The sequence below is a fragment of the Garra rufa genome, chromosome 8, assembly GCF_049309525.1.
Source record: "Garra rufa chromosome 8, GarRuf1.0, whole genome shotgun sequence".
Lineage (NCBI taxonomy): Eukaryota > Metazoa > Chordata > Actinopteri > Cypriniformes > Cyprinidae > Garra > Garra rufa.
Genome location: NC_133368.1, coordinates 46,994,546 through 47,022,045, shown reverse-complemented (window position 1 = coordinate 47,022,045; position 27,500 = coordinate 46,994,546). Strand labels below are relative to the sequence as shown.

The 27,500-nt window shown below is 36.2% G+C and overlaps 1 protein-coding gene across 1 annotated transcript in view; it reads left to right on the top strand.

The window, feature by feature from the left end:
• Window positions 1-27,500, top strand: part of slc4a10b (solute carrier family 4 member 10b) — a 131,356-nt gene that overhangs the window by 14,678 nt on the left and 89,178 nt on the right. Inside the window, exon 2 of the mRNA XM_073845143.1 lies at window positions 386-415. Within this exon, the coding sequence (XP_073701244.1) occupies window positions 386-415 (30 nt within the window). The remainder of the gene's footprint in view (window positions 1-385; window positions 416-27,500) is intronic.

The window sequence follows — 27,500 nt, the reverse complement described above, 5'->3', positions numbered from 1 at the left end:
ATTATGATATTTAGCAATAATAGTATTTATTATTATTGTTGTGATAAAAATAGTTTTCAGTTACTTTTATCATTTATTAAAAAATCATTTATTAAATGTTCTTCTTCTTATTATTATTGTTGTTATTATTATCAAAGTTACTATATAGTAAAACATTACTATTTTCAGTAATAATAATAATAATAATAATAAAATTAATAGAAATAATAATAATTATTATTATTGTTGTTGTTGTTGTTGTTGTATTAAAACTAATTTTAAATAAAATTCAAAAATAGTTTATTAAATAAAAAAATGTTATTAGTAATTATTAGTTATTAGTAATTAGTAGAGTGAGTCAAAACAAATGACAAAATTTAATGTGTAAATATTTTGTATTTTGCAGGTGGTCACCTCTCCTGGAAGACAAAGTGTGGTGAGTTGAAATATTTAATACACTTTATATTTTATGATGGCTGATATAATGCCTGGACTGGAGCATACATGGAAGCATGGATTGAATTGAGAAAGAAACTGCAAATATATTTTAATTCGAAAGTCTAGGAACGCTGTTCCAGAACTTATCAGCATAAATTATTTTCAATGCATCTGACTTTATTTAATTTAATCAACATGACTGGAAAAGGACAATTCACTGCCAAATCACAACTTTAAAAAAACAGCAAGCTTAAAGGGAGACACTGCAGGCAAAAACATGCACCTGTCAAGTTTGAGATTTTGGGTTTTTTGGTGTTGTTTCAGACTAGTGTAGAGAAAACACCTAAAAGACACTGTTAAGTGTTTCTTTCATAGCACTTTATCTATTTGTGTCAATAGATTTCAATTACAATACATCTTTTAAAAGGCCTTTTTCTCAAAATGAGTTTTTTCTCATACGCAGAGCCATAAATCTCCACTTTAGTAGCACTTACACACACACCAAACTTTACATTTTTATCCCTGCCTATATTCTGTGCTTATCCAGCACAGAAGCTTCTAGACACCAATAGGTCACAGATGTTATATATCTGTCATCTGCTCACCACATGCTCATTTAGCTTCTTTCCTGCACAAATTTAGTCAGAAAAGACCTTGAAACGTCACTAGACACGTAGTTACAGAAATCCAGTTGCTTGTCAGAGATTTATGGCATGCTTTCAAATCATTCTCCTCTGATCTTACAATGCTGCATTATTAGATGAGCTGCGTTGGCTTTTTTTAATGAATCATTTATGTGTTGTTTTGGTAGACAGCACATTTTTGAAATGAGAAAAATCCTCAATGCATAAAGATCAGCGAAATGCGCCGTACCGACACGCAAATCGAATCTGCTTTCGTCTGGGAGCGTTTGATCTGCTTCTATATTTGTGCTGAATCTGTGTTACACAAGCAAATGTCTAGTCAGAGAGGAGCAGACAAAGGTGAAGGATGAACAGTTCTCAGCTCAGAGTATTGCTTTTCACTCAGAATGCCCTTATGAAAATGAAATTTAAATGTGCTATTAGTATACACTGAAAAAAACCCCCACAAAATTTAATTAATTTTTATTTTGCAAGTTTTTGCATGCATATTTTTAAAGTCAAATTTAAGCACAGAATTAAGTAAAATCTACTTAACCCACCTAAGTAAAATTAGCAAAGGAAATAAGTAAATTATATGAGTACAGTTAGAGTTTGAGTAATTTCTACTTAATTATTTTAGGTTTACCTTGCAGTTCTCAAGTACAATTCACTCCACAGCAAGGTTATTATAGTTTTGCTTTTTAAAATTTGTTTTATTTTAATATAGTTTTCAAATTTGCAATAAAATTTAGTTTAGTTTTTATTCGTTTTGATCTCTATCATAGACATCAATGTTTACATCCAAACTATGACCTTTAATCAGTCTGTTGCTGTGATAATATGAATGACTGGGTATTTGAAAAGACTGTTCATGAAGCTGTTTCTTGCCTAAACGTGATGTCTGCTTTCTCTGTCTCTCGGTCTGAATACAGACTTGTATCTCGCAATTCTGACTTTTTTTCTTGCAATTGTGAGTTAAATCTCACAATTCTGACTTTTTTTTTCTCAGAATTATCGTGATATAAACTTCCAAATACAAGAATATATATCATATTATAAATAAATAATAATAAAGTCCAATTTAGAGGGAGAAAAAGATTGATATTTTCTCGCAATTGTGAGTTTATATCATGCAATTCTGAGAAAAAAATCTGAATTGTGAGATATAAGCTGAGAATTATGTTTGTATCTCGCAATACTGACTTTTTTCTTGCAATTGTGAGTTAAATCTCACAATTCTGACATTTTTTTTCTCAGAATTATCGTGATGTAAACTTCCAAATACAAGTATATATATATATTATAAATAAATAATAATAAAGTCCAATTTAGAGGGAGAAAAAGATTGATATTTTCTCGCAATTGTGAGTTTATATCATGCAATTCTGAGAAAAAAAAATTCTAAACTGAGAATTATGTTTGTATCTCGCAATTCTGACGTTTTTTCTTGCAATTGTGAGTTAAATCTCACAATTCTGACTTTTTTCCCCTCAGAATTATCGTGATATAAACTTCCAAATACAAGTATATATATTATATTATAAAAAAATAATAATAAAGTCCAATTTAGAGGGAGAAAAAGACTGATACTTTCTCGCAATTGTGAGTTTATATCATGCAATTCTGAGAAAAAAAAATCTGAATTGTGAGATATAAGCTGAGAATTATGTTTGTATCTCGCAATTCTGACTTTTTTCTTGCAATTGTGAGTTAAATCTCACAATTCTGACTTTTTTTTTCTCAGAATTATCGTGATAAACTTCCAAATACAAGTATATATATTATATTATAAATAAATAATAATAAAGTCCAATTTAGAGGGAAAAAAAGATTGATATTTTCTCGCAATTGTGAGTTTATATCATGCAATTCTGAGAAAAAAATAACTGAGAATTATGTTTGTATCTCGCAATTCTGACGTTTTTTCTTGCAGTTGTGAGTTTATATCTCACACTTCTGACTTTTTATCTCAGAATTGTGAGATATAAACTTCCGAAAATGAAACAAGTGACTGTTTTTATGAATGGATCACTGAATCATTGACTTAAATGATTAATTCAAAAACAGATTCAGTCAGGAACGAAACACTTTAGTGTTGCTTTGAGATGTGCAAATATTCAAATCCATCTTTGTTTATTTTTGTTGTGTCTAAAATGTAACTCAATCAATTAATTTCAATATCAAACTCACAGTTGTGATCACGCGCATGCGCTGATATTCAGGAAAACAGCACTGTTGCTCATGTGATATTATTTAATTAGTTAATATCATAACTTCTAAATACAAAAAAAACTAAAACCCATACAGGGATATTTTTTCCATACACTCTTAAAAATAAAGGTGCTTTGAAAGGTTCTTCACAGAGATGCCATAGAAAAAACATTTTTGGTTCCACAAAGAACCATTCAATCAAAGGTTCTTTAAAGAACCATCTATTTCTTACCTTTTTATAATCTGAAGAACCTTCTTTCGCCACACAGAACCTTTTGTAAAACAGAAAGGTTCTTTAGATGTTAAAGGTTCTTTATGGAACCATTTAGACAAAAAAAGGCTATTCTATGTCATTGTGAAGCACCTTTATTTTTAAGAGTGTACTTGAATTATATGGACATTCTAATTAGCTTCTAATAGGCTCATAATGCAACAAATGATTTTGGACTACTATTTTGGTGTTTTTATGTGTGTATGTGTGTGTGTGTATTACAGTCTCTTAAAATCATGAAATAGACTGATATTTTTCCCTGTTTGCTGTCTGTGATCTCACAGCTCAGGATAGTCACTAATGAAGGGTCAATCGATGTTTTCATGACGTTGTGTTTTGGTGATGTTAGATTGATGAGTCATATTTTTGGCTCAGGTGAAATAGTTCTTCCAGAGAGTCACACACATGCCAAGAACTGCCTCTGAGATGACTAGAAATGCTAGCAGGTATATTAGACCTCACTGGTGAGAACCGTGAGCATAAAGCGAGAGAGAGAACAAGGTCAGGCCTCTTCTGAGAGGTCAGCAGTCCACTCCCAGCATGCCTCTTGGGAGGAGGTGGGCAGAACACACTGGTGCAACACCGGGATGAGAAGCAGTTCCTCCCTATGAGAGAGAGAGAGAAACAGATCCAGATAAAGACAGTGTAAGTTTGTATGCGAGAGATGCTGCTGATGTCACTGCTGTAATCGCGGTGTGTGTGCATGCATGAGTGTGTGTGTTTGTGCATGCGCTGAAGTTGGACATCAGTTGAAGCGCATGCTGCATGAGGTGAAACCGTCCTGACTCATTCTGGAGCTGGAAAGAAAACCACTAGGGATATGCAGAATTTGGACCTGTACAGCCGACTGGACTCTAAGGTATGAGCAGGATGCTGGTTTTGCTCTAGTTTTGCTCAGGTTTTAGTGACATCTGCTGCATGCACACACTGCCAAGTTCTGGGATTTACTAAATGCATGCATTTTTATGATGCCCTTGATTGTGTTTCTGCAGTATTAACATTGTCAGATAACATGCATGTTTTAGAGAATTAAAATAAGCTGTTTTTGTGCTTTGAACAGTGTGCCATAGTGCAAACTGCAGTATTGCACTACAGAATTGTGGGTGATGTAGTTTGTGTGATGCAGTGTGTTTTCTGCAGGCTGAATGTCATTGATCAGATGCAGGGTTAGTGCTGTGGAGGAGGGGTGTAGGAAGCCTCCGTTGCTACAGTAAGAAGCAGGTTATGTGCTGCAGATGTCGGCCAAGACCTCCCATAAATCCAGCTCAGATCTCTGTCTTGTGAACACTGTCTTGCTTCATCCCTCGCCTTCTTTCTAGGACTGTACACAAGAAATAAAGGTACAAAACTGTCACTGAGATTGGTAGCCTTTTAAAAAGGTGCAAATATGTACACCTTAGATACTAACATGTAGTTTCAAAGAACTAATATTTACCACTTAGGGCCCTGAACCACAAAACCAGTCTGAAGTAGTACGGGTATATTTGTAGCAATAGCCAAAAATACATTGTATGGATAAAAATTCCAAAATTCATTAGGATATTAAGTAAAGATCATGTTCCATGTAAATATTTCAAAAATGAATTATTGATTTAATAATATATGCATTGCTAAGAACTACATTTGGACGATTCTAAAGGTGATTTTTTTTTTTTTTTCTGGCACCCTCAGATTTCAGATATTTGTATCTTGGACAGATATTGTCCTATCCTAACAAACCATACATCAATGGAAAGCGTATTTATTTCAGCTTTCTCAATTTTAAAAAACTGACCCTTATGACTGGTTTTGGGGTACAAAGATGTAGCTTTTAGCTTTTGTACCTTAGGGTGCCATCCCATTGACAGTTTTGCTTCTAAGAGTGTACCTGTAGTTCCTACCTAGACAGCGTTTTAAGGCATTATTTCAAATATTATAATATTGCAAAATGTTGTTTGGGTTAAATATTTGCTTCGCAAAGAAGACAGAAAAAGACAGAAAAATTCTTAGATGACATACTAAGTGAAAGAAATGGTAACTAAAAATGCATGTAATTCATTGCTGACAAAGTATAGGATAAAATAGTTCAGTTGATAGGATAGGATGGTTTGTTAGGATAGGACAATATTTGGCTGAAAATCTGGAATCTGAGGGTGCAAAAAAATATTTAGAAAATCACCTTTAAAGTTGTGCAAATGAAGTTCTTAGCAATGCATATTACCAATCAAAAATTACATTTTGATATATTTATGGTAGGATGTTTCAAAAAATCATAATGGAACATGATATTTACTTAATATCCAAATGATTTTTTGCATAAAAGATAAATCTATAATTCTGACCCATACAGGCTATTCCTACAAATATACCCATGCTATACTTAAGACACTTAAGGTCACGTTTATTCATTTTTATTCATTAGTTTTAGTTTATTTAGTTCTAGTTATTTTTGTTAGTGAAAATAAACAAATGAAAATGAATAACAAACTGCAATGGCAATGAGCTGAAATAAAATAATACCTTTTTAGAATTTTTACAACTTTAGTTAACATTTATTTTTTCTTATATTCTGTTGATTATATTTTTACTCAAAATATAACTTTATTTGAATGTTTATTTTTTTTTTTTACATTTTTAAAATGTTAAAATGTCCAGTTGTCTTGTCGTGAATAGAACTTTTTTCAAAGATTACAAAAAACCCTAATGTTTCTTAAACATTGAACAAATACAAATTACATCTTAAGGAGGCTCTGAGAATGTTGTTCTAAGAACGTTCATGTCTTTCTTTCTTCAGTCGTAAAAAATCGTTTTTTGAGGAAAACATTTCAGGATTTCTCTCAATAAAGTGGATTTCTATGGTGCACTCAAGTTTGAACTTCTAAAATGCAGTTTAAATGGGCTCTAAATGATCCCAGCCAAGGAATAATGGTCTCATAAAGTAAAACGATCGGTTATTTTCTAAAAAAAAAATTGACAATTTATGCACTTTTTTTTTTTTTTTTTTTTTACCTCAAATGCCCGTCTTGTCTAGCTCTGTGTGAACTCTGTGTATTCCGGATCAAGACAGTTAGGGTATGTCCAAAAACTCCCATCTCATTTTCTCCTCCAACTTTATAATCATCCTACATCGCTGCAGAAGTGTTTACAAAGTTAACATGCAAAGAGGATCAAATGCCGTTTACAGAAAAATGTAAAACAGCAATGTAGGATGATATTGAAGTTGGAGGAGAAAATGAGATGAGAGCTTTTCAACATACCCTAACTGTCTTGAATCGGAGTGCACATTTAAAGTTGAAAAGTATATAAATTGTCAGTTGTTTCACTTGATAAGACCCTTCTTTCTCGGCTGGGATTGTTTGAAGCTGCATTTAAACTGCATTTTGAAAGTTCAAACTCTGGGGCACCATAGAAGTCCACTATATGAAGAGAAATCCTTAAAAGTTTTCCTCATACAACATAATTTCTTTATGACTAAAGAAAGCAAGACATGAACATCTTGGATGACATCTTAAAGGTTTTATCTGCAAATTTTTGTTCTGGAAGCAGCAGTTTTTGAGATTTCGGGATTTACCCATTTAAATATATAGGACTTGGCCTTGGATGCCTGAAATGGCTGTCCAAGGTGTTGCAAATATGGCTGCTGAGTGAACATGCTTTCCTTGAAAGGGCCTTTGGCTCATTTATGGGCCGCTACAGCATTAACTGCCCTCAGTGGATTTGTTGTGCTCCAGCTGATAGTGATATTCTCCTCCATCTGCCCTTTCAGGATGCTCAATATGATTATCTGCTTCATCCAATTAAATCAATGCGAACCGTCATGGGATGTTCGCTAATCTCCTCGCTCTCTGACTGCCCTCATGCTGCTTTAAAGAAATAGTTCAACCAAAAAATTAAAAGTCTGTCATCATTTTCTAACCCTCATGTCAGTCCAAACCTGTAGGAGTTTCTTTAGTTTGTGTTTTTGAGGTTAGACATGCTGCTGTGAGCACATAACATATAAATATAAAATAACTGCCATACGTCACATACATCACTCCATAGCAGGTCTATACAGGTGGAGCTGGGGAAGGTGGAGGGTTTCTGAAGCATAAGAATATTTGAATGTTGAGCAGCAAAGTCATTGGATGCTGATGTGAAAAGAAACCATTCAATAATCATGTGATTATATCTAGGGCTGCAACAACTAGAATCTATTATTATCGATAATGAAAATCATTGACAACAATTCTTATTATGGATTAATCGGATCTGCCCACAGTGCACATACAACTGCAGAGGGTTGTGTCAAATTACAGCACTGAATGACGCATTTCTATGGACAAAATGCATCTAAGAATAGTTGAGGAAACAGAATGAAATGCTGCACAAGAGTTATGTGATCCAAGCTGCCCAAAACATGAGAATTCCTTATTTTAAACTTTAAGCTTATAGCGTAATGGCTTGCCCTGTGAGGGGCTTTGGCGGATTTGTTTGCATCCTCAGCACGAAAACTTTCAGTTTATGGTCATATCCTTATCTGCAAATGTCACAAATTCACACAAGCATTTCCATTTTTGCATAGAAGTCCATCCTGACATTCTGTGTTAATTTTAAATCTTTACTGAATGAGCGTGTCAGACAGGAACACAGAGAGGGAGACAATTAATACTCAAATATATTCGTTGTGCTGAAATATCGTTGAATGTTAAATTTAGGTTTTATGGACAACATGTAATGCGCATATTTATGGAGAGTAGGAACTGTAAAGGGATAACAGCATGTAATTATCTTATATATAAATATCAGGTGCGTCATAGCGGCCTATAAATGAAAAGAAACGACAGTAAACGTGACTTTGATCAAAGTGAACGCATTTCTGCAGAACATTCCTCTCACCCGTTGGTTAACACAGAGTTTGTTTTTATTCATCTTTATTATCTGTATTAGGCTATTCGTTTCATTTTTAATGTAGAGAGTAGCTATGTTCACTTTATACAGTGCTTAACAAATTTAACATAACAAATTTATGTAAGGTGTTTAACAAATTATGTAAGGTTTGTGCCACTGCTGCTTGAAACTAACAGTATTGGTGATTACCAAAATCATTTTTTAGCTTTCTGTATTGGTTAGTCTTCCAATATGCATAAGCTTTAGTAACATTTCTAATGCTATAATTATTGCGGTTATCTGTGACAAAAATAGTCAATCGCTTTATAGTGTTTTTCTTCAGATATTTGCCTTTTCTATTTATTACGACAGGTGGTCTAATAAATTAAGGACTGTTTTTTCAAAGCTTTCAGCTGGCACATTTGTTTGAAGGACATTGGGCAGAATGTGGCATAGTGTAATTTTTGTCAATAAAATATTTTTATTTTTAAAGCCAATTAATCCAAAAAATAATTGACCAACTAATCGATTATCAAAACTTTTGATCGTATTTCCGGGAGACGCAAGTGTCGCTGACTTACTGCTTGTTCTCCCTCTTCTTATTTAACTTCCAATGCTGGTTATTTCAATGACTGACTTGTTGCACGCCAGTTTGTTGTTGTGGGGGCATTTCCATGCCCCGAAACGTGACGCTGAACGAAACGAACTGTGATTGGTTGTTTGACATGTCAGTCAAACGGCCTTATGGGCGGGCCTTGGCCAATGAAAGCTGCCATGAATTCCAGACCTTCAGCCGTCAGTCTGAAGGTCTGGCTACGCGAGACTATATATAGATAGACAGATAGATAGATAGTTGACACTCCCAGCATGTATTGGGACAGAAACAACAAGTCTGGCAGGTCAGTGTTGCGTGTAACTTTGGCCAGAACCTTTCCATCTTCTTTGAGCTTATCCTTTCATGAGGTTTAAGTGCACAAAAGTATTTTTCCCCCACCGTGGCTAAGAGGATTTCATGTCAATTTGTGTCCATTTTCTGTAAGTAAACAGCATTAAAATTAAGCTGATTGCTCTTTCTGTTATTTTGGGGGAAATCCAAAGTTGTTTTTCTTTGGAAATTTCCACAAAAGTGAGATTATATTCAGTAATAATGGAGCCGTGTTCTGAGAAAACAATAGCTGTAATTATTCAAGTGTTATTTTGAAGATACTTTGCGTCTAAAATTATACCAAAGCAGTCTCTTTCAGCCAGCTGGAATCTATCTGATCCACAAGAGAATAGCGATGGAAAAACTAGATGGTGACTATCAGTCTCGTCTACTTTACAGCTTCATTTGGCCAGGAAATGAGACGTTTGTCTGACTGACATGTTAACTGGGCGATCACAGTTTCATTTGTTTTTACTTTCCGTTTATGAGAGGGTTTCTCTGAAAAATAGCAAAGTGAAATCTATGTACACTGCCAGTCAAAAGTTTTTGAACAGTAAGATTTTTAATGTTTTAACCTGGCCAGTTTATTTGGTTCAAAGTACAGAAAAAAAAACTGTAAAACTTTGGAAATATTTTTACTATTTAAAACAACTGTTTTCTATTTGAATATATTTTAGAATGTAATTTATTCCTGTGATGAAAGCTATATTTTCAGCATCATTACTCCAGTCTTCAGTGTCACATGATCTTTCAAAAATCTTTCCAAAATGCTGTTCTAATATGCTACTATTATTATTATTATCATCATCATTAATATGTAAAACAGTTGAGGACATTTTTTTCAGGATTCTTTGATGAATAGAAAGATCCAAAGATCAGCATTTTTGTCTGAAATTAAAAGCCTTTGTAACATTATACACTATAACATTCAAAAGCTTGGAGTCAGTATCATTTTTTTTAGAAATGTATGTAGAAATTAATACTTTTATTTAGCAAATGTTTTAAATTGATCATAAAGAAAGTGATGATAAAGTCATTTATAATGTTACAATAGAATTCTATTTCAGATAAATGCTGACCTTTTGAACTTTCTATCCATCAAAGAAACCTGAAAAAATTCTACTCCACTGTTTTCAACATAATACTACTACTACTACTAATAATAATATTATGTTTTTTTGAGCAGCAAATCGAACGATTTTTGAAGGATCTTGTGACTGGTGTAATGAAGTTGAAAATTCTGCTTTGAAAGCACAGGAATAAATTACATTTTAAAATACATTTAAAAATATAAAAGAGCTATTTTAAATAGTGAAAATATTTAAGAATTTGACTGTTTTTTAGAATGTTCAGATAATATTCAAAAGTAACATTCTCATTATGGTTGCAAAAGTTCTTGGAATATTTAAAAACTGGACATTTTGAATATTCAAAGTACATTCAGAATGTTATTAAAACTTAAAAAGAATGTTAGCAAAATAGTCTTTTTTTTTTTTTTAAACCTATGCTACATTTACGCAAGTGCAAAAAATCTCCCTTTTTAACGGCAAATGAAGGCTACATCATTGTGGCCAAACAATTCAATTTTTGTTTCATCTGACCATAAAACAGAAGACCAGAAGTTGTCTTCTTTGTCCAGATGAGCATTTGCAAAAATTAGAATTAGAATGCTTTAGAACAGCTTGGACTATTTGGAATGGTATAGAACTTTGGATTTTCCCATAGACTGTGAAAGGGTATGAATAATTTTGGACATGCCACTTGTTGTTTTAGAACATTCAGAGAACATTTAAAAGTAACATTCCGAGACTGTTTGCCAATTGATAAAATGTAAAATGTGGTTACATTTGCAAAAACAAATTAAAAAACCAACGTTTTGAACATTCAAAACATTTAGAATGTTTTCATCATTTACTGTGAGAAATCTTTGTTAGCTGGGTTTCTGGATATTCAAATAAAACTGAATGTCTTTGCAGAGGCACTAAATAGAAAAGTGCCTTTGTAGCAGCCTGGTACCTTGTAAACATGACTTTGCAGGGTTGTGGCATTGATCTGAAGTGCAGGCATCCTGAAGTATTGGGCCAGTGACACGGAACCTGCACTGCTTATTGATCTGACAGGAAAGTGCTTATTTTAAGCACTTGGAACGGTCAGTCCATCTGAGATGTGTATCGACTACAGGATGCAGAACATACAGCTGCTATTTATAGCTGACGCACAGACCAGCTTTATAAGACACTTTTTATTGCTCAGAGGTTGTGCTGTCATAAGGGCTATTTAATGGAGAGTAATGATTCTTTCAAGATTTAATATTGGCTTAGATAAATGCTTTAAAACTTTGGGGTCAGTATGAATTTTGGTTAATAATTTATAATTATTGCTAAGAAATTAATGATTTTATTAAGCAAGGATGCATTAAAATCATCGAAAGGGACATTAACGACATTAATAATGTTACAAAAGATATAGATTTCAGATAAATGCTGTTCTTTTCAACACTGGTAAAAATAAGCAAATTAGCGTATTTCTGAAGGATCATGTGACACTAAAGACTGGAATAATGATGCAATAATTTTGCATCAAAAAACAGTTATTTTAAATTTTATTAATATTTTGCTATTTTACTGTCATTTTGATCAAATAAATGCAGTCTTGGTAAGCCTATAATTTTGAAATATTTGTACTATTTAAAATAACTGTTTTCTATTTGAATATATTTTAAAATGTAATTTATTCTTGTGATGAAAACTATCTTTTCAGCATCATTACTCCAATCTTCAGTGTCACATGATCTTTAAAAAATAAATTTACAAAAGGATTATGTTTCAGATAAATGCTGTTCTTTTCAACACTGGTAATAATAAGCAAATTAGCGTATTTCTGAAGGATCATGTGACACTGAAGATTGGAATAATGATGCTGGAAAAATTCAGCTTTGCATCACAGGAATAAATTACATTTTAAAATATATCACAAAAGAAAACGGTTATTTTAAATTGTATTAATATTTTGCTATTTTACTGTACTTTTGATCAAATAAATGCACTCTTGGTGAGCATATAAGACTTCTTTTATAAAAAACTTACCAAGCCCAAATTTTTTGAATGGTAGTGTAATTCCACTATAATTGTTTAGTAAGAATAAAACTAAACAAAACATTGTCCTATTGTAAGAATATAGAGATATTGTATAAAATTAATGTGGATAGCAAATAGGATATTTTATTGAGATTTCTCATTTTTTAATGGACTATGGGCCTTTTCCTCATGTAAAACATCTGAGTTCTTGGAGACTTTAGCGCAGATTTCTATTTCCTCTCTATTTAATCTCATTTCAGTCTTTTAATTGAGATATTAAAGCTTAGTGTGGAGTTTCTGGGGGATTTTAAAATACTTTCTTATATTAGCAGATGGGCAGTGTCATTATTTTTGCCATTCAATTTGGTGATGCACTTCAGTTTTAAAGAGATCTCATTTTTTACTTTACTCTATTGAGGCTTGCGTCTGTTCTGTTCCCTCACACGAACCTGTGAGTTTGTGTAGTGTGTTGTCTCTTTACAGGATTACAGTGTAGGATGTGTGTAGATCCACACAGAAGGAGAGTGTGTGGCCATTTGGTCATAAGAAGAGTGGATTCAGGATAAAGAGATTAGACCCCATGCAGATTACATGCTAGTCATATTTTAGGCAGGCCAAAAGGCACTCATCTGAATGAATGAGAAAGTAAATGTCTGAACCTTATGCCATCAAGACTTTATTTGTATTTAGGCCAAGTAGCTTTTCAAAACTCTCATCTATTTAGTTGAAGTCAAAGGTATACACCTTGCAGAATCTGCAAAATGTTAATTATTTGACCAAAAAAAAGGGATCATACCAAATGCATGTTATTTTCACATGTTTTATTTCACATAAAAGACATTTACATAGTCCACAAGAGAAAATAATAGCTGAATTTATAAAAATAAACATTTAGTTTACATACGCTTGATTCTTAATACTGTGTTGTTACCTGAATGATCCACAGCTGTGTTTAGTGATAGTTGTTCATGAGTCCCTTGTTTGTCCTGAACAGTTCAACTGCCTGCTGTTCTTCAGAAAAATCTTTCAGGTTCCTCAAATTCTTTGGTTTTTCAGCCTTTTTGTGCATTTGAACCCTTTCCAACAATGACTGTATGATTTTGAGATCCATCTTTTCACACTGATGACAACTGAGGGCCTCATATGCAACTATTACAGAAGGTTCAAACGCTCACTGTTGCTCCAGAAGGAAAAACTATGCATTAAGAGCCGGGGGGTGAAAACTTTTGAACAGAATGAAGATGTTTATATTTTTCTTATTTTGCTTAAATATCTTTTTTTTTTTTAGTAGTGCCCTTAGAAGTGACAGAAGATAGTTACATGTTTCCCAGAAGACTAAATAAGTAAAGCTTACCCTTATCTTCTAAATGCATGGTTTACCTTCTGTAATAGTTGAATATGAGTCCTCAGTGTGAAAAGGTGCATCTCAAATTCATACAGTCATTGTAGGAAAGCGTTCAAACACACAAAAATGCTGAAAAACCAAAGAATTTGTGGGACCTGAAGGATTTTTCTGAGGGACAGCAGGCGGTTTAACTGTTCAGGACAAACAAGGGACTCATGAACAACTATCACTAAACAAAAAACACAGCTGTGGATCATTCAGGTAACAACACAGTATTAAGAATCAAGCGTATGTAAACTAAATGTTCATTTTTATAAATTCAGCTATTATTTTCTCTTGTGGACTGTATGTTAACATCTTTCATGTGAAATATCTTATTCAGCTTAGTACTAAATAAAAAATAACATGCATTTTGTATGATCCCTCTTATTTTTCAGATTCTGCAAGGTGTTATGTAAACATTTGACTTGAACTAACTATGACAGGAATAATTTTTGTTTTGTAATTTATGTTATAAAATAGGGGTGCACCGATCCGATATTAGGATCGGATATCGGGCCCGATATTGAAAAAATAGCTGGATCGGGGATCGGAAAAATGAACAGATCCACAGTTTTTTCCCTCCTTTTTTTCTTCCTCCATTTCTACTACTACATTTTTTTTTTATTTAAATTTATTTGAAGACGTTTGATTACATTCTGTTTTCGATTTGAATGCAGAATTGTTCTTTAAATAACAAATAAATAAGTATTCAATACATTACATCTGTTTTGTCTTAGTTAGGAAAGTTTGGCGCCTGTAGTTTCTACATGGTGGAAGGAAGGTATAAGGTGGAAGGTATGCAGTTTATTATTAATTCAACAATGGTATCGGATCGGTATCGGGTATCGACATATATACAAAGCCCAGGCATCGGTATCGGTATCGGGACTGAAAAAGTCGGATCGGTGCATCCCTATTATAAAACAAAATTTGAATGCCTCTTTAAACAATGTTAACCACAGACATTTTAAGGCACAGACAGGAGAGTATTTTTCAGGATGATTGTTCTGCAAGTGAGTCTGATTCTCATCAAAGTTACAGTTCTGAGCTGATTTACACACATTTACATAAGTTCACAGGAATTACACTCTCACACATGCGTGTGTGTGACACACACACACACACACACACACACACACATACACACAGAGACTCAGTCAGTCGTCTAGAAGGTGCCCTTGGGTTTTTTCCTTCAGTACGTCAGTGTGTGGGTGTGAAGCATGAGCTCTCGTCTGTGTGAATTACTGTAGCTACCGTCCACTCTACACACACATACACTGTATTACCTGAGCTTTTGAGGAGCGACTTTTAGCTGCTAGTTTTGACATTTCAAATGGATTTTAGTAAGCCTTGTCAGACCAGGTGAAAAGATGAATGAGAAATTAAATGATTCGCATCTCATTTACATTTATGCATTTGGCAGATGCTTTCATCTAAAGTGAATCACATTTGAAATTATAAATTTTTAATACATTTTTACACATAATTTTTTTATATTTACGTCAGAATGAAAAGCAACATAAAAATTTTAAATTCACTTCATTTACATTCTTAAAGGGATGGTTCGGAGTAGATTTGACTTCATTGCTATGCACTCTGAAGCCCATGTAAATACCCCATCCGAAGTTTTTTTTACCTTAGTCAAACATTGAGGGAAATATCAGAGTTTTTCGAATGGCTTGCTACAGCCGTACATGGTACATGTGATGTATCTCGTAAATTGCACCACTAAACGTGCACGTAATCTTACCAAACTTCTACAGTAGTGTAAATAGGGTATGTACTCACAAAACGTCCACCATGAGTGTTTTAAAAACAACTTTTACGCGATCTCTACTAGTCTCAAAAACTACAAATGGCGACACGTCGACGTCACTTCCCTGGTTTGGGAAAAGCACGTAAAAGTCCACCTACTACGTTGACATGCACACAGACGTAGTAGGTGGACTTTTATGTGCTTTTCCCAAACCTTATCTCCCTCAATGTTTGACTAAGGTAAAAAAAACTTCGGATGGGGTATTTACATGGGCTTCGGAGTGCATAGCAATGAAGTCAAATCTACTCCGAACCATCCCTTTAATGCACTACCAGTCGAAAGTTTTTGAACAGTAAGATTTTTTTCTCTCTTCGGCTCACCAAGCCTGCATTTATTAGATCTAAAGTACAGCAAAATCAGTAAATCAGATTTCTATTTGAGTGTATTCTAAAATGTAATTTATTCTTTTGATTTCAAAACTGAATTTTTAGCATCATTACTCCAGTCACATGATCCCCTCAGAAATCATTCTAATATTCTGATTTGCTGCTCAAAAAGCATTTATTTTTATTATTATGTTAAAAACAGCTTTTAGCTTTTAGCAGAAATTTTTCAGGTTTCTCTGATGAATAGAAAGTTCAGAAGAACAGCAGTTTTCTGAAATGGAAATCTTTTGTAAAATTATATAATGATGCTGAAAATTTTGCTTTAATCAGGAACAAATTTGATTTAAAAATAATCAAAATTGTACTGTTTTTGCTGTGTTTTGGATCAAATGAATGCAGGCTCGGTGGGCAGAAGAGACTTCTTTAAAAAACATTAAAAATCTTACCATTCGAAAACATTTAACTAGGGATGCACCGATCCGACTTTTTCAGTCCCGATACCGATACCGATGCCTGGGCTTTGTATATCTGTCGGCACCCGATACCGATCCGATACCATTGTTGAATTAATAATAAACTGCATACCTTCCACCTTATACCTTCCTTTCACCATGTAGAAGAAACTAAAGGCACCAAACTTTCCTAACTAAACATTACTTTCCTAACTAAGACAAAACAGATTTAATGTATCGACTACTTATTTATTTGTTATTTAAAGAACAATTGTGCATTCAAATCGAAAATAGAATGTAATCAAACTTCTTAAAATAAATTAAAATAAATAAAATGTAGTAGATTTTTACCACCACCCCTCGAAACATTTCCTTTGCAGACATTGCAAACTGTAAAAACAGGGAAAAAACGGGATCGGCCCGTGGATCTGTTCATTTTTCCATTACCCGATCCAGCTATTTTTTCAATATCGGGGCCGATATCCGATCCTAATATCGGATCGGTGCACCCCTACATTTAACTGGTAGTCTACATGTGTCTGTTATCTTGTTAATTTAAAAATCAGTAGCTAAAATACTGTTAGAGTTTAATTCTTGTTTGAATCAGTTCAGAATGTCTGATTCAGTGAATCAACTTGATCAAAAATATAATTCAGTGATTCATTAATTCAAAATTGTGCCACAGACGAGGCACATTTTGTGTTAAAACAAAACAAAACAAATATTGCTGTTGTTACTATTGATGCATATAAATGATTATATTATAGTATAATATATGATACAATTATAAAATGCCATTTTGTACCTTGTATTTTAGTGTCTACCTAAAATATATCAAATCAGGTTTAAGTAATACTCATCAAGTTTGCATGTATTTGATTAAAAATACAGTAAAAAATGTGAAATATTATTGCAATTCAAATAACTGGTTTTTATGTGAATATATTCTAAACTATAATTTATTCTTGCGATCAAATCTAAATTTTCAGCATCATTACTCCAGTCTTCCGTGTCACATGATCCTTCAGAAATCAGTCTAATATACTGATTTGCTGCTCAAGAAACATTTCTGATTATTATCAGTGTGGAAACTGGTATACATTTTATTTTTCAGAATAGAAAGTTCATCATTTATTTGAAATAGAAATATTTTGTAACATTATAAATGTCTTTAATGTCGCTTTTGATCAATTTAATGCATCCTTGCTGAATAAAAGTTTTAATTTCTTTCAAAAACAAACATATAATCATCACTGACCCCAAACTTTTGAATGGCAGTGTAAATGTTGAGACATATATTGAATGTTACTATTCTAGCATAGTTTTAAATAGTTTGCGTGCGTGTGTGCAACAGTAGTATTGTATGTTTTTTAGGTAAAACTGTATTTCTGCTCTTATGTAATTGCTCCGAGGGTTGATCTTGGCTCGGCACCATCTGTTTTAATGCTGCATGTTTCTCAGTAATGAGGCGCTAAAACACCAGCTTGTTGCGATTAGCAGCTGGTCAGTAATGCTGTCTGTTGAGGACAAATGCACAAATCCAGCCTGCTTTCGTGATGCACTGACATGAAGGGAGTGTCGTCTAGAAACTGCTTTAACCCTGTTTATTAGACTAGCAGCCATTCTTTTGCACTAATTAAAAATTCCCTCAAGAGCTCATTATGACACTAATTTGCGTTGTGCTGAAGCTGAGCGATGAGTAATTGTATTCTAGTTGGACTTCTGCATAAAATATAAAATTAAAGTTTGCATTTAAAACCTGGCTTGAATAATCACATTAAAACTCCTATTTTGTACATGTTCTCTATAAAATGCACAGCTTTTCTTTTATTAAAAATTAATGTGAATTACAACCTAATTTGATTAACTTTTGAAATTTTGACCATTTGCATTTATGCATTTGGCAGAGATTTTTATCCAAAGCAACATATTGTCATTAATACACTACAATTTAAAATTTTGGGGTTAGAATTTTTTTATTATTATTATTATAAAGAAATTAATACTTTTATTTAGAAAGGATGTGTTAAATTGATTAAAAAAGTGATAGAAGTAAAGAAATGTTTACACATTCATCAAATGATGATTTCTGAAGGATCATGTGTCACTGAAGATGATACTGAAAATTCAGCTTTGATCACAGAAATAAATTACATTTTAAAACATATTAAAATAGAAAACAAATATTTCAAATGGTAATAATATTTCACATTTTTGCTATTTTTACTCTGTTTTTGATCAAATAAATGCAGCCTTGGTGAGCAGAAGAGACAAAAAGATTTAATGTACCTAAATAAAAGTAAATACTGTACATTTAAAAAGTGATTTTAAAATATTTTTAAAAGTTAATAGAATTGACGTTTTAAATGTGATTTTTAAATATTTTATAAAAGTAAATAGAATGTACGTTTTAAATGTGATTTTAAAATATTTTATAAAATTAAATAGAATGTACGTTTTAAATGTGATTTTAAAATATTTTATAAAATTAAATAGAATGTACGTTTTAAATGTGATTTTAAAATATTTTTAGAAGTAAATAGAGTGTACGTTTTAAATGTGATATTTAATTTTTTAAGGAAACAGAATGCTTTGCATGTGATTTTTAAATGTTTTATAAATGTAAATAGAATGTATGTTTTAAATGTTATTTTTTTAATGTTAAAAAAATAAATAGAAGGGACTGTCATGATCGGGGCTGTGGGTTTTCCCTCAGCCACCTGAGGTCGCTGTTTGCACTGCACTCTGATTCATCACGTCTGTTTTGTCATTACCACTGATTCACACACAGCTGTTCACTATCTGGACTCTGTATAAGAACACTCACACTTCATTCCGTTTTCAGGTCTGCATTGTCTTATGTCTTCTGTCAACTCTCCGTCTGCTCTACGTTCCTGTATCCTGGCTCTGGTTTTGTTATTTAGTATTTGAGTTTATGTTTAAGTTGTGCCGTGTTGGCCTTTTGTTTGTTTATTCTGTTATTTGTCTCATTAAAAAATCCTTTCCCTGCATTTGGACCCAGACCTCCCTTATCTCACGTGACAGAATGCAGACCTCACAAATGGGTCCAGCGGGGAGGAAATTTTTTTTTGAGGCGGCATTCCCCCGCTTGGGGGCGGCGACCATTCCCTCTGCTCCCAAGACAGAGGGGATGTCTTTCGAGGCGGCGTCGGCCGCAAGGTTCGAGTACATCTACGCCTGCCTGGCGGTGGATGCTGGTATCGCCGAGGCTATGCGGAAGCGCCCCTGCTTTGCGGTGGGGGTGGAGACGACCGCTCTCTCTGTTCCGGACGCGGCGGTGACCGCTCTCTCTGTGCCGGACGCGGCGGTGACCGCTCTCGCTGTTCCTGAGGCGGCGGTGACCGCTCTCTCTGTGCCGGACGCGGCGGTGACCGCTCTCTCTGTTCCTGACGCGGCGGTGACCGCTCTCTCTGTGCCGGACGCGGCGGTGACCGCTCTCACTGTTCCTGACGCGGCGGTGACCGCGCTCTCTGTGCCGGACACGGCGGTGACCGCTCTCTCTGTGCCGGACGCGGCGGTGACCGCTCTCTCTGTGCCGGACGCGGCGGTGACCGCTCTCTCTGTGCCGGACGCGGCGGTGACCGCTCTCTCTGTTCCGGACGCGGCGGTGACCGCTCTCTCTGTGCCGGACGCGGCGGTGACCGCTCTCTCTGTGCCGGACGCGGCGGTGACCGCTCTCTCTCTTCCGGACGAGGCGGTGACCGCTCTCGCTGTTCCTGAGGCGGCGGTGACCGCTCTCTCTGTGCCGGACGCGGCGGTGACCGCTCTCTCTGTTCCTGACGCGGCGGTGACCGCTCTCTCTGTGCCGGACGCGGCGGTGACCGCTCTCACTGTTCCTGACGCGGCGGTGACCGCGCTCTCTGTGCCGGACACGGCGGTGACCGCTCTCTCTGTGCCGGACGCGGCGGTGACCGCTCTCTCTGTGCCGGACGCGGCGGTGACCGCTCTCTCTGTGCCGGACGCGGCGGTGACCGCTCTCTCTGTTCCGGACGCGGCGGTGACCGCTCTCTCTGTGCCGGACGCGGCGGTGACCGCTCTCTCTGTGCCGGACGCGGCGGTGACCGCTCTCTCTCTTCCGGACGAGGCGGTGACCGCTCTCGCTGTTCCTGAGGCGGCGGTGACCGCTCTCTCTGTGCCGGACGCGGCGGTGACCGCTCTCTCTGTTCCTGACGCGGCGGTGACCGCTCTCTCTGCTCCTGACGCGGCGGTGACCGCACTCTCTGTTCCGGACGCGGCGGTGACCGCGCTCTCTGTTCCGGACGCGGCGGTGACCGCGCTCTCTGTTCCGGACGCGGCGGTGACCGCGCTCTCTGCTACGGACGCGGCGGTGACCGCTCTCTCTGCTCCGGACGCGGCGGTGACCGCTCTCTCTGCTCCTGACGCGGCGGTGACCGCTCTCTCTGTTCCGGACGCAGCGGTGACCGCTCTCTCTGCTCCTGACGCGGCGTTGACCGCTCTCTCTGTTCCGGACGCGGCGGTGACCGCTGACGTTCCTCGGGCGGCGTCCGCTGACGTTCCTCTGGCAGCTAGGCCAGCTCACGTTCCACTGGCGGCGAGGCCAGCTCACGTTCCACTGGCGGCGAGGCCAGCTCGCGTTCCTCTGGCGGCGGTGTCCGCTCACGTCCCTCCGCTGCACGGGCCTGGCCCGCCGTCCCTCCCCCTTATGCACCTTCCACCGTTCCTCCTCCCTCCAGAAATTGTTTTGGGAACGTCTGGTAGCCGTTCCCTAGAGAGGGGGTACTGTCATGATCGGGGCTGTGGGTTTTCCCTCAGCCACCTGAGGTCGCTGTTTGCACTGCACTCTGATTCATCACGTCTGTTTTGTCATTACCACTGATTCACACACAGCTGTTCACTATCTGGACTCTGTATAAGAACACTCACACTTCATTCCGTTTTCAGGTCTGCATTGTCTTATGTCTTCTGTCAACTCTCCGTCTGCTCTACGTTCCTGTATCCTGGCTCTGGTTTTGTTATTTAGTATTTGAGTTTATGTTTAAGTTGTGCCGTGTTGGCCTTTTGTTTGTTTATTCTGTTATTTGTCTCATTAAATCCTTTCCCTGCATTTGGACCCAGACCTCCCTTATCTCACGTGACAGGGACATTTTAAATGTGATTTTTGAATATTTAAAAAAAATAAATAGAATGTACATTTTAAACTTGATTTTTAAATATTTTTAAAGTAAATGGAATGTACATTTTAAATGTGATTTTTAATTATTTTTAAAAGTAAATAGAATGCTTTAAATGTGATTTTAAAATGCTTTTAAAAAACAAATAGAATGTACGTTTTAAACTTTATTTTTAAATAAATGCAGCCTTGGTGAGCAGAAGAGAGACAAAGACTGCATTTGATCAGCTCATGCATTTTGTGCTGTTTAATATGACTTTAAAAAATACAAAAATAATTATGTCCTATTGTCATAAAATGATGGACAAAAGCAATACTTCACAGTTGCAGCGTGTTTAATTCCTTTTAAATATTAAATCACTATTATTTCCCATGCATTTTATTATTTTTATTATCATTTCATGTTTTTTTTTTATTAGAAAATGTAATACTTTAATGCATTTTTATTGTGTATATTTTACATGCTAATGTTTATGCAAATATACTTTTTTTTTTTTCAAGATGAAGTAAGGTACATTTTGCTGTCATATCAAACTTTCAATATGAAACACAAAAACATTGTCTTTGTTGAAGAACATGAGTCGTTTGATTTCATGGAGAGTCTGCTGCTGTTGGCTACATTAGTAACCATGGGAACTGGATTGTAGTTGGATTGTACTTTCATTCCCATAGAAAACAGAGCAATACCTTGAGGAACTGAATAAAAATACAACAGCATCCTCAAGCAATGCATATGCATGGAAATTGCATTAAGTTGTTTAAAGCAATAAATTTGTTTATTGTTATTTACTCTCATCTCATGTCATTTTAATTCTGTATGGAGCTTAGCTACTGTATGACAATATCCTAGCAACCACTCTTAGTCACCCATATTTTATCAGAACGCCTCATCCAGTTTAAAAAAAAGAATACAATAGAAATCATTTAAAATTGTTTAAGTAAATAGAATGTATGCTTTAAATGTGTTTTTAAAATATTTTTTAAAGTTAATAGACTATTTGTTTTAAATGTGATGTTTTTTTTTAAATTTTTTAATAAATAGAATGTACATTGTATGTTTTAAATGTGTTTTTAAAATATTTTAAAAGTAAATAGAATAAGAATTAAATGTGATTTTTAAATATGTTTAGAAGTAAACAGAATGTATGTTTTAAATATGATTTTTGTGAAGTTAGAGTTAGTATCATTGAGATAATATTATATTTTCATTAATAATTGTTTTTATTTTTATACTTTGTTTTCATTTTAATTTTAGTTTGTACTTTTATTTTAGTTTTAGTAGTAATTTATTTTTTTATTTCAAGTAAAGGCAAGGCAAGGCAAGGCAAGTTTATTTATATAGCACATTTCATACACAATGGTAATTCAAAGTGCTGTACATAAAAAGAATTAAAATCATAATATCATAAAAATCATAAAAAATTAAAAATAATAATCACAACAATAAAAACAGAATTTAAGAACATTTAAGATGATTTAAAAATTGATTTAAAATTAATTAACAGTAAAAATGATTATACATAAAATAATGCAATCTGTTCGGACGTAGCACAGTGATCATTCAATAAATGCACAACTGAACAGATGAGTTTTGAGTCTGCATTTAAATGTGGCTAATGTATTAGCACATCTGATCTCTTCTGGAAGCTGATTCCAACTGCGGGTGGCATAATAGCTAAAAGCTGATTCCCCTTGTTTTGTGTGAACCCTTGATATTACTAACTGACTCGACCCTAGTGATCTGAGTTGTCTGTTAGGTTTATATTCAGTGAGCATATCTGCAATGTATGTAGGTACTAGGCCATTGAGTGCTTTATAAACAAGTAAAAGTACTTTAAAATCTATCCTAAACATAACTGGAAGCCAGTGTAAGGACCTGAGGACTGGTGTAATATGCTCTGATTTTCTGGTTCTAGTCAGAATCCTGGCAGCAGCGTTCTGTATGAGCTGCAGCTGTCTAATGGTCTTCTTGGGAAGGCCAGTGAGGAGACCATTACAATAGTCCACCCTGCTGGTGATAAAGACATGAACAAGTTTCTCCAAGTCTTGACGGGAAACAAAACATCTAATTCTTGCAATGTTATTGAGATGATAGTATGCTGATTTAGTTACTGCTTTGACATGGCTACTGAAACTGAGGTCTGACTCCTGAATCACACCAAGATTCTTGACTTGTTTTTTGGTTTTTTGACCCCTAGCGTCAAGATACACATTTACCTTATGAACTTTATCTTTGTTTCCAAATGCAATGACTTCTGTTTTCTCCTTGTTTAACTGAAGAAAGTTTTGGCACATCCAACTGTTAATTTCATCAATGCATTGGCAGAGAGAGTCAATGGGGCTGTAGTCATTTGGCAATAAGGCTAAGTAAATCTGGGTATCATCTGCATAGCTGTGATATTCAATTTGGTTCTTTCTCATTATTTGACTTAGTGGGAGCATATACAGGCTGAACAACAACGGCGCTAGAATTGAGCCTTGTGGGACTCCGCATGTCATGGATGTCCACTTAGACTTATGTTCTCCTATACTCACATAATAACCTCTCCCTTATAAGTATGATCTGAACCATTTGAGAACCATTCCAGAAAGCCCGACCCAGTTTTCCAGTCTATCTAGAAGAATGTTATGATCGACAGTGTCGAACGCAGCACTGAGATCTAGTAGAACCAGCACTGATATTTTGCCAGAATCTGAATTTAGGCGAATATCATTTATTATCTTTATGAGCGCTGTCTCTGTGCTATGATGTGGTCTGAAACCAGATTGGAAATGGTCCAGGTATCCATTTGAGTGTATGTAGTGGTTCAGCTGATTAAAAACAACCTTTTCAATAATCTTGCCTGTGAAAGGAAGATTTGATATTGGTCTATAATTGCTCAATATGGTGTTATCAAGATTTCTCTTTTTCAGAAGGGGCTTAACAGCTACAGTTTTCAGAGAGTTTGGAAAAGTCCCAAAAGAAAAGAGGTGTTAACCATTTCTAAGAGATCTGCTTCTAAACAGTTAAGCACACTTTTGAAAAAAGATGTGGGAAGTGTGTCAAGGTAGCAGGTTGACAATTTGAGGTGCTGTACTATTTCTTCCAAAATGTTGCTATCGATTGCTTCAAAAGCAGACATAGTGACTTCTTTTTGAAGTCGAATCTTTCTGACCTCTGCATAACTTCAGGGTGTGCTTATCGTCTTTCTGATATTATTGATCTTCTCAGAAAAGAAGGAAGCAAACTCATCGCACTTGCTGTCAGAGAGCATTTCACTAGGGATCTGACTAGGGGGGTTTGTTAGTCTCTCAACAGTAGCAACAAGAGTGCGAGTGTTGTTTAAGTTGCTGTTTATAAGGTTTGAGAAGAACGTTTGTCTAGCTTTACCTAGTTCAACATTGAAAGCATGAAGGCTGTCTTTATAGATGCTATAGTGAATTTCAAGTTTCGTCTTCCGCCACATCCTCTCAGTTTTTCTGCATTGTCTTTTCATACTCTGTACTCCTGTTGATTTTCTCCACGGTGATTTTTGTCTGCCACTTGTCTTTGCGACTTTCACAGGTGCAATGTCATCAACGACATTCTTAACTTTTGAGTCAAAGGACTCCAGGAGAAGATCAACAGAGTCTGCAGAAATGCTTGGCATTGAAGATATAGCCTTCATAAATAGCACACTAGTGTTATCGTTAATGCATCTCTTTCTGACAGAAACAGATCTAGATTCAGTAGTAGCAGAGATCAATATATCAAAGAAAATACAGAAGTGATCAGATAGTGCTACATCCTTAATAACAGTGGATGAAATCTTTAGACCCTTACTGATGAGTAAATCAAGAGTGTGTCCACGATTGTGTGTAGGCCCATGCACATGCTGAATCAGGTCAAAAAAGTGTTCAAAACTTTTATAATTTCTTTTGTAGTTTTCATTTCTGAATTTTCTGTGTGAACATTAAAATCCCCTGCAATAGCAAAACAGTCAAACTCTGAACAAATCATTGATAGCAGTTCTGTGAACTCCTCAACAAAGGCTGGAGAGTATTTTGGGGGCCTGTAAATAATGATACTGTAAATAGAATGCGTGGAGCACCTTTCAGCACAATCCCTAGATATTCAAAAGACAAGTACTGACCAAATGACACTTGCTTGCATTGATAGACATCTTTAAATAGAGCAGCTACACCTCCACCTCTCCTAACAGCTCTGCAGATACTCATGAAAGTAAAGTTAGGAGGGGCTGTTTCATTGAGGACTGTTGCACTGCAGCTGTCTTCTAGCCATGTTTCATTTAGAAACATAAAATCCAGGTTGTTCGTGGTTATAAAATCATTGATCAGAAGTGATTTTTTTTTTAGTGAGCGAATGTTTAAAAATGCTAGCTTGAGGGCATTACTTTTTGTCTCTAGAGCAATCTTAGTTTGATGCAGAATAGGCCTTAGATTAGATAGGTCAACCATACGACTTGAGAAGGCTTTAGACTTTCTATCACATATTAAAACAGAAATAGGGAAAACTACAGGCACACTGGGTTCCCGCTTGTTATGTAAACATTCCTGAGTGTTGCTGTTATCATAGCGGGGACCCGACACATATCACTGTGAGCTGTTATCAGTTGTTTTTGGTTCACTCACAGCAGACGGAGGAGGGTTTGGGCCCTGACGTTGTGGCAGCGGCCGGAGAGCTCTCACAGGAGGAGGAGAGCGAGCTGGGCCCACAGACTTTGGTGGTTGTGGTGCCCGCCGTTTTTTAGTTGATAACTGGGGGCTTGCAGCAAAAGAGTGGGAGAGTCTGGTTCCAGCATATAGGCAGTTCCTCCATTTTCTGTGAGAAGCTTAGAAGTGGAGATGCTGGAGAGAGGGATAATGTGTCTGGTGAATGGAGCTCTGGCTCTGGTGTTTCCGGTGGCTGATATATGTTGTCCTGACTTCCCTGGCTGTTTACCAGAAAGTTGTCCTTCGGTGCTGAGTCTTGGAGCTGTTGTAGTACGTCACAGTCTGTCTGTGATGAGCTCTGTGGGCAAGGCTCAGCCAGGAAAGTGTCCCTAAGTAGTGCTTGTTGTGGCTGTGTGGTGTTGTCAGTGTCCTTGTGGGTTGTGTTGACCACATAATGACTCTGAAGCTGATAAGATGTCCTGTCGTCACTCATACTTTGTCCAACTGTGTGTGTGCCATTCATGTTGGGTGGACTGGCACATTCTACTGATGGATGCCGGAGTGAAAAATAGATATTGTCCTTTAGCACTCTTGCACCAAGTTTGTTTGGGTGGAGGCTGTCCAGTTTGAACAGTTGTCTATGGCCCCAGAAAAGATTGAAGTTGTCAGTGAAGTTGACTCCGTTTAGACTGCAGGTTCTTTGTAGCCAGGTATTCAGTCCAAGCAACCGTGAAAACATGTTAGTTCCCCTTGCTGGGAGTGGTCCACAGATGAACGACTGAACTTCAAGTCTTCGAAGCGTTTCAGTGAGTTCACCAAAATCCTTTTTTAGGAGTTCTGACTGCTCTTTCCTAATATCGTTCTTTCCCACATGGATGATGATGATTCGATTTGCAGTCTTGTGTTTCATTAGAATGTTCCGAAGTTCCTTGTTCACATCAGAGACGGTTGCTTGAGGAAAGCAGCATGTAGTTGTAGTTCTGCTACTGATATTTCTGATAATGGAGTCACCCACTATCAGAGTCCTGGGCTTGGGTGCGCTCTGAGCTGAGTGCCGCTGTCTGCTCGAACTTGCGCGCCTGTTTGTGGTGGTGTTAGCAGCTGGCTGATACGATCCATGTTCAGTCACATTTGGGGGTTCCTCATCCACATTCATTAGTGCTTCAAATCTGTTTTCGAGCTGTATAGGGGGTGGTAAAACACCAGTTTTTGCAAGCCTTGTCATAGCTGTATCTGGGGTAGAGGATACAACCACAGCAATACGAGATACTCTGATGTCTCGAGTGCATTTGGGTCTCGCTCCCTGTTTTTGCCATCAATTTGTATGTCGATCAATTTTGGCTTGTTCCTCTACACTCCTCAACAC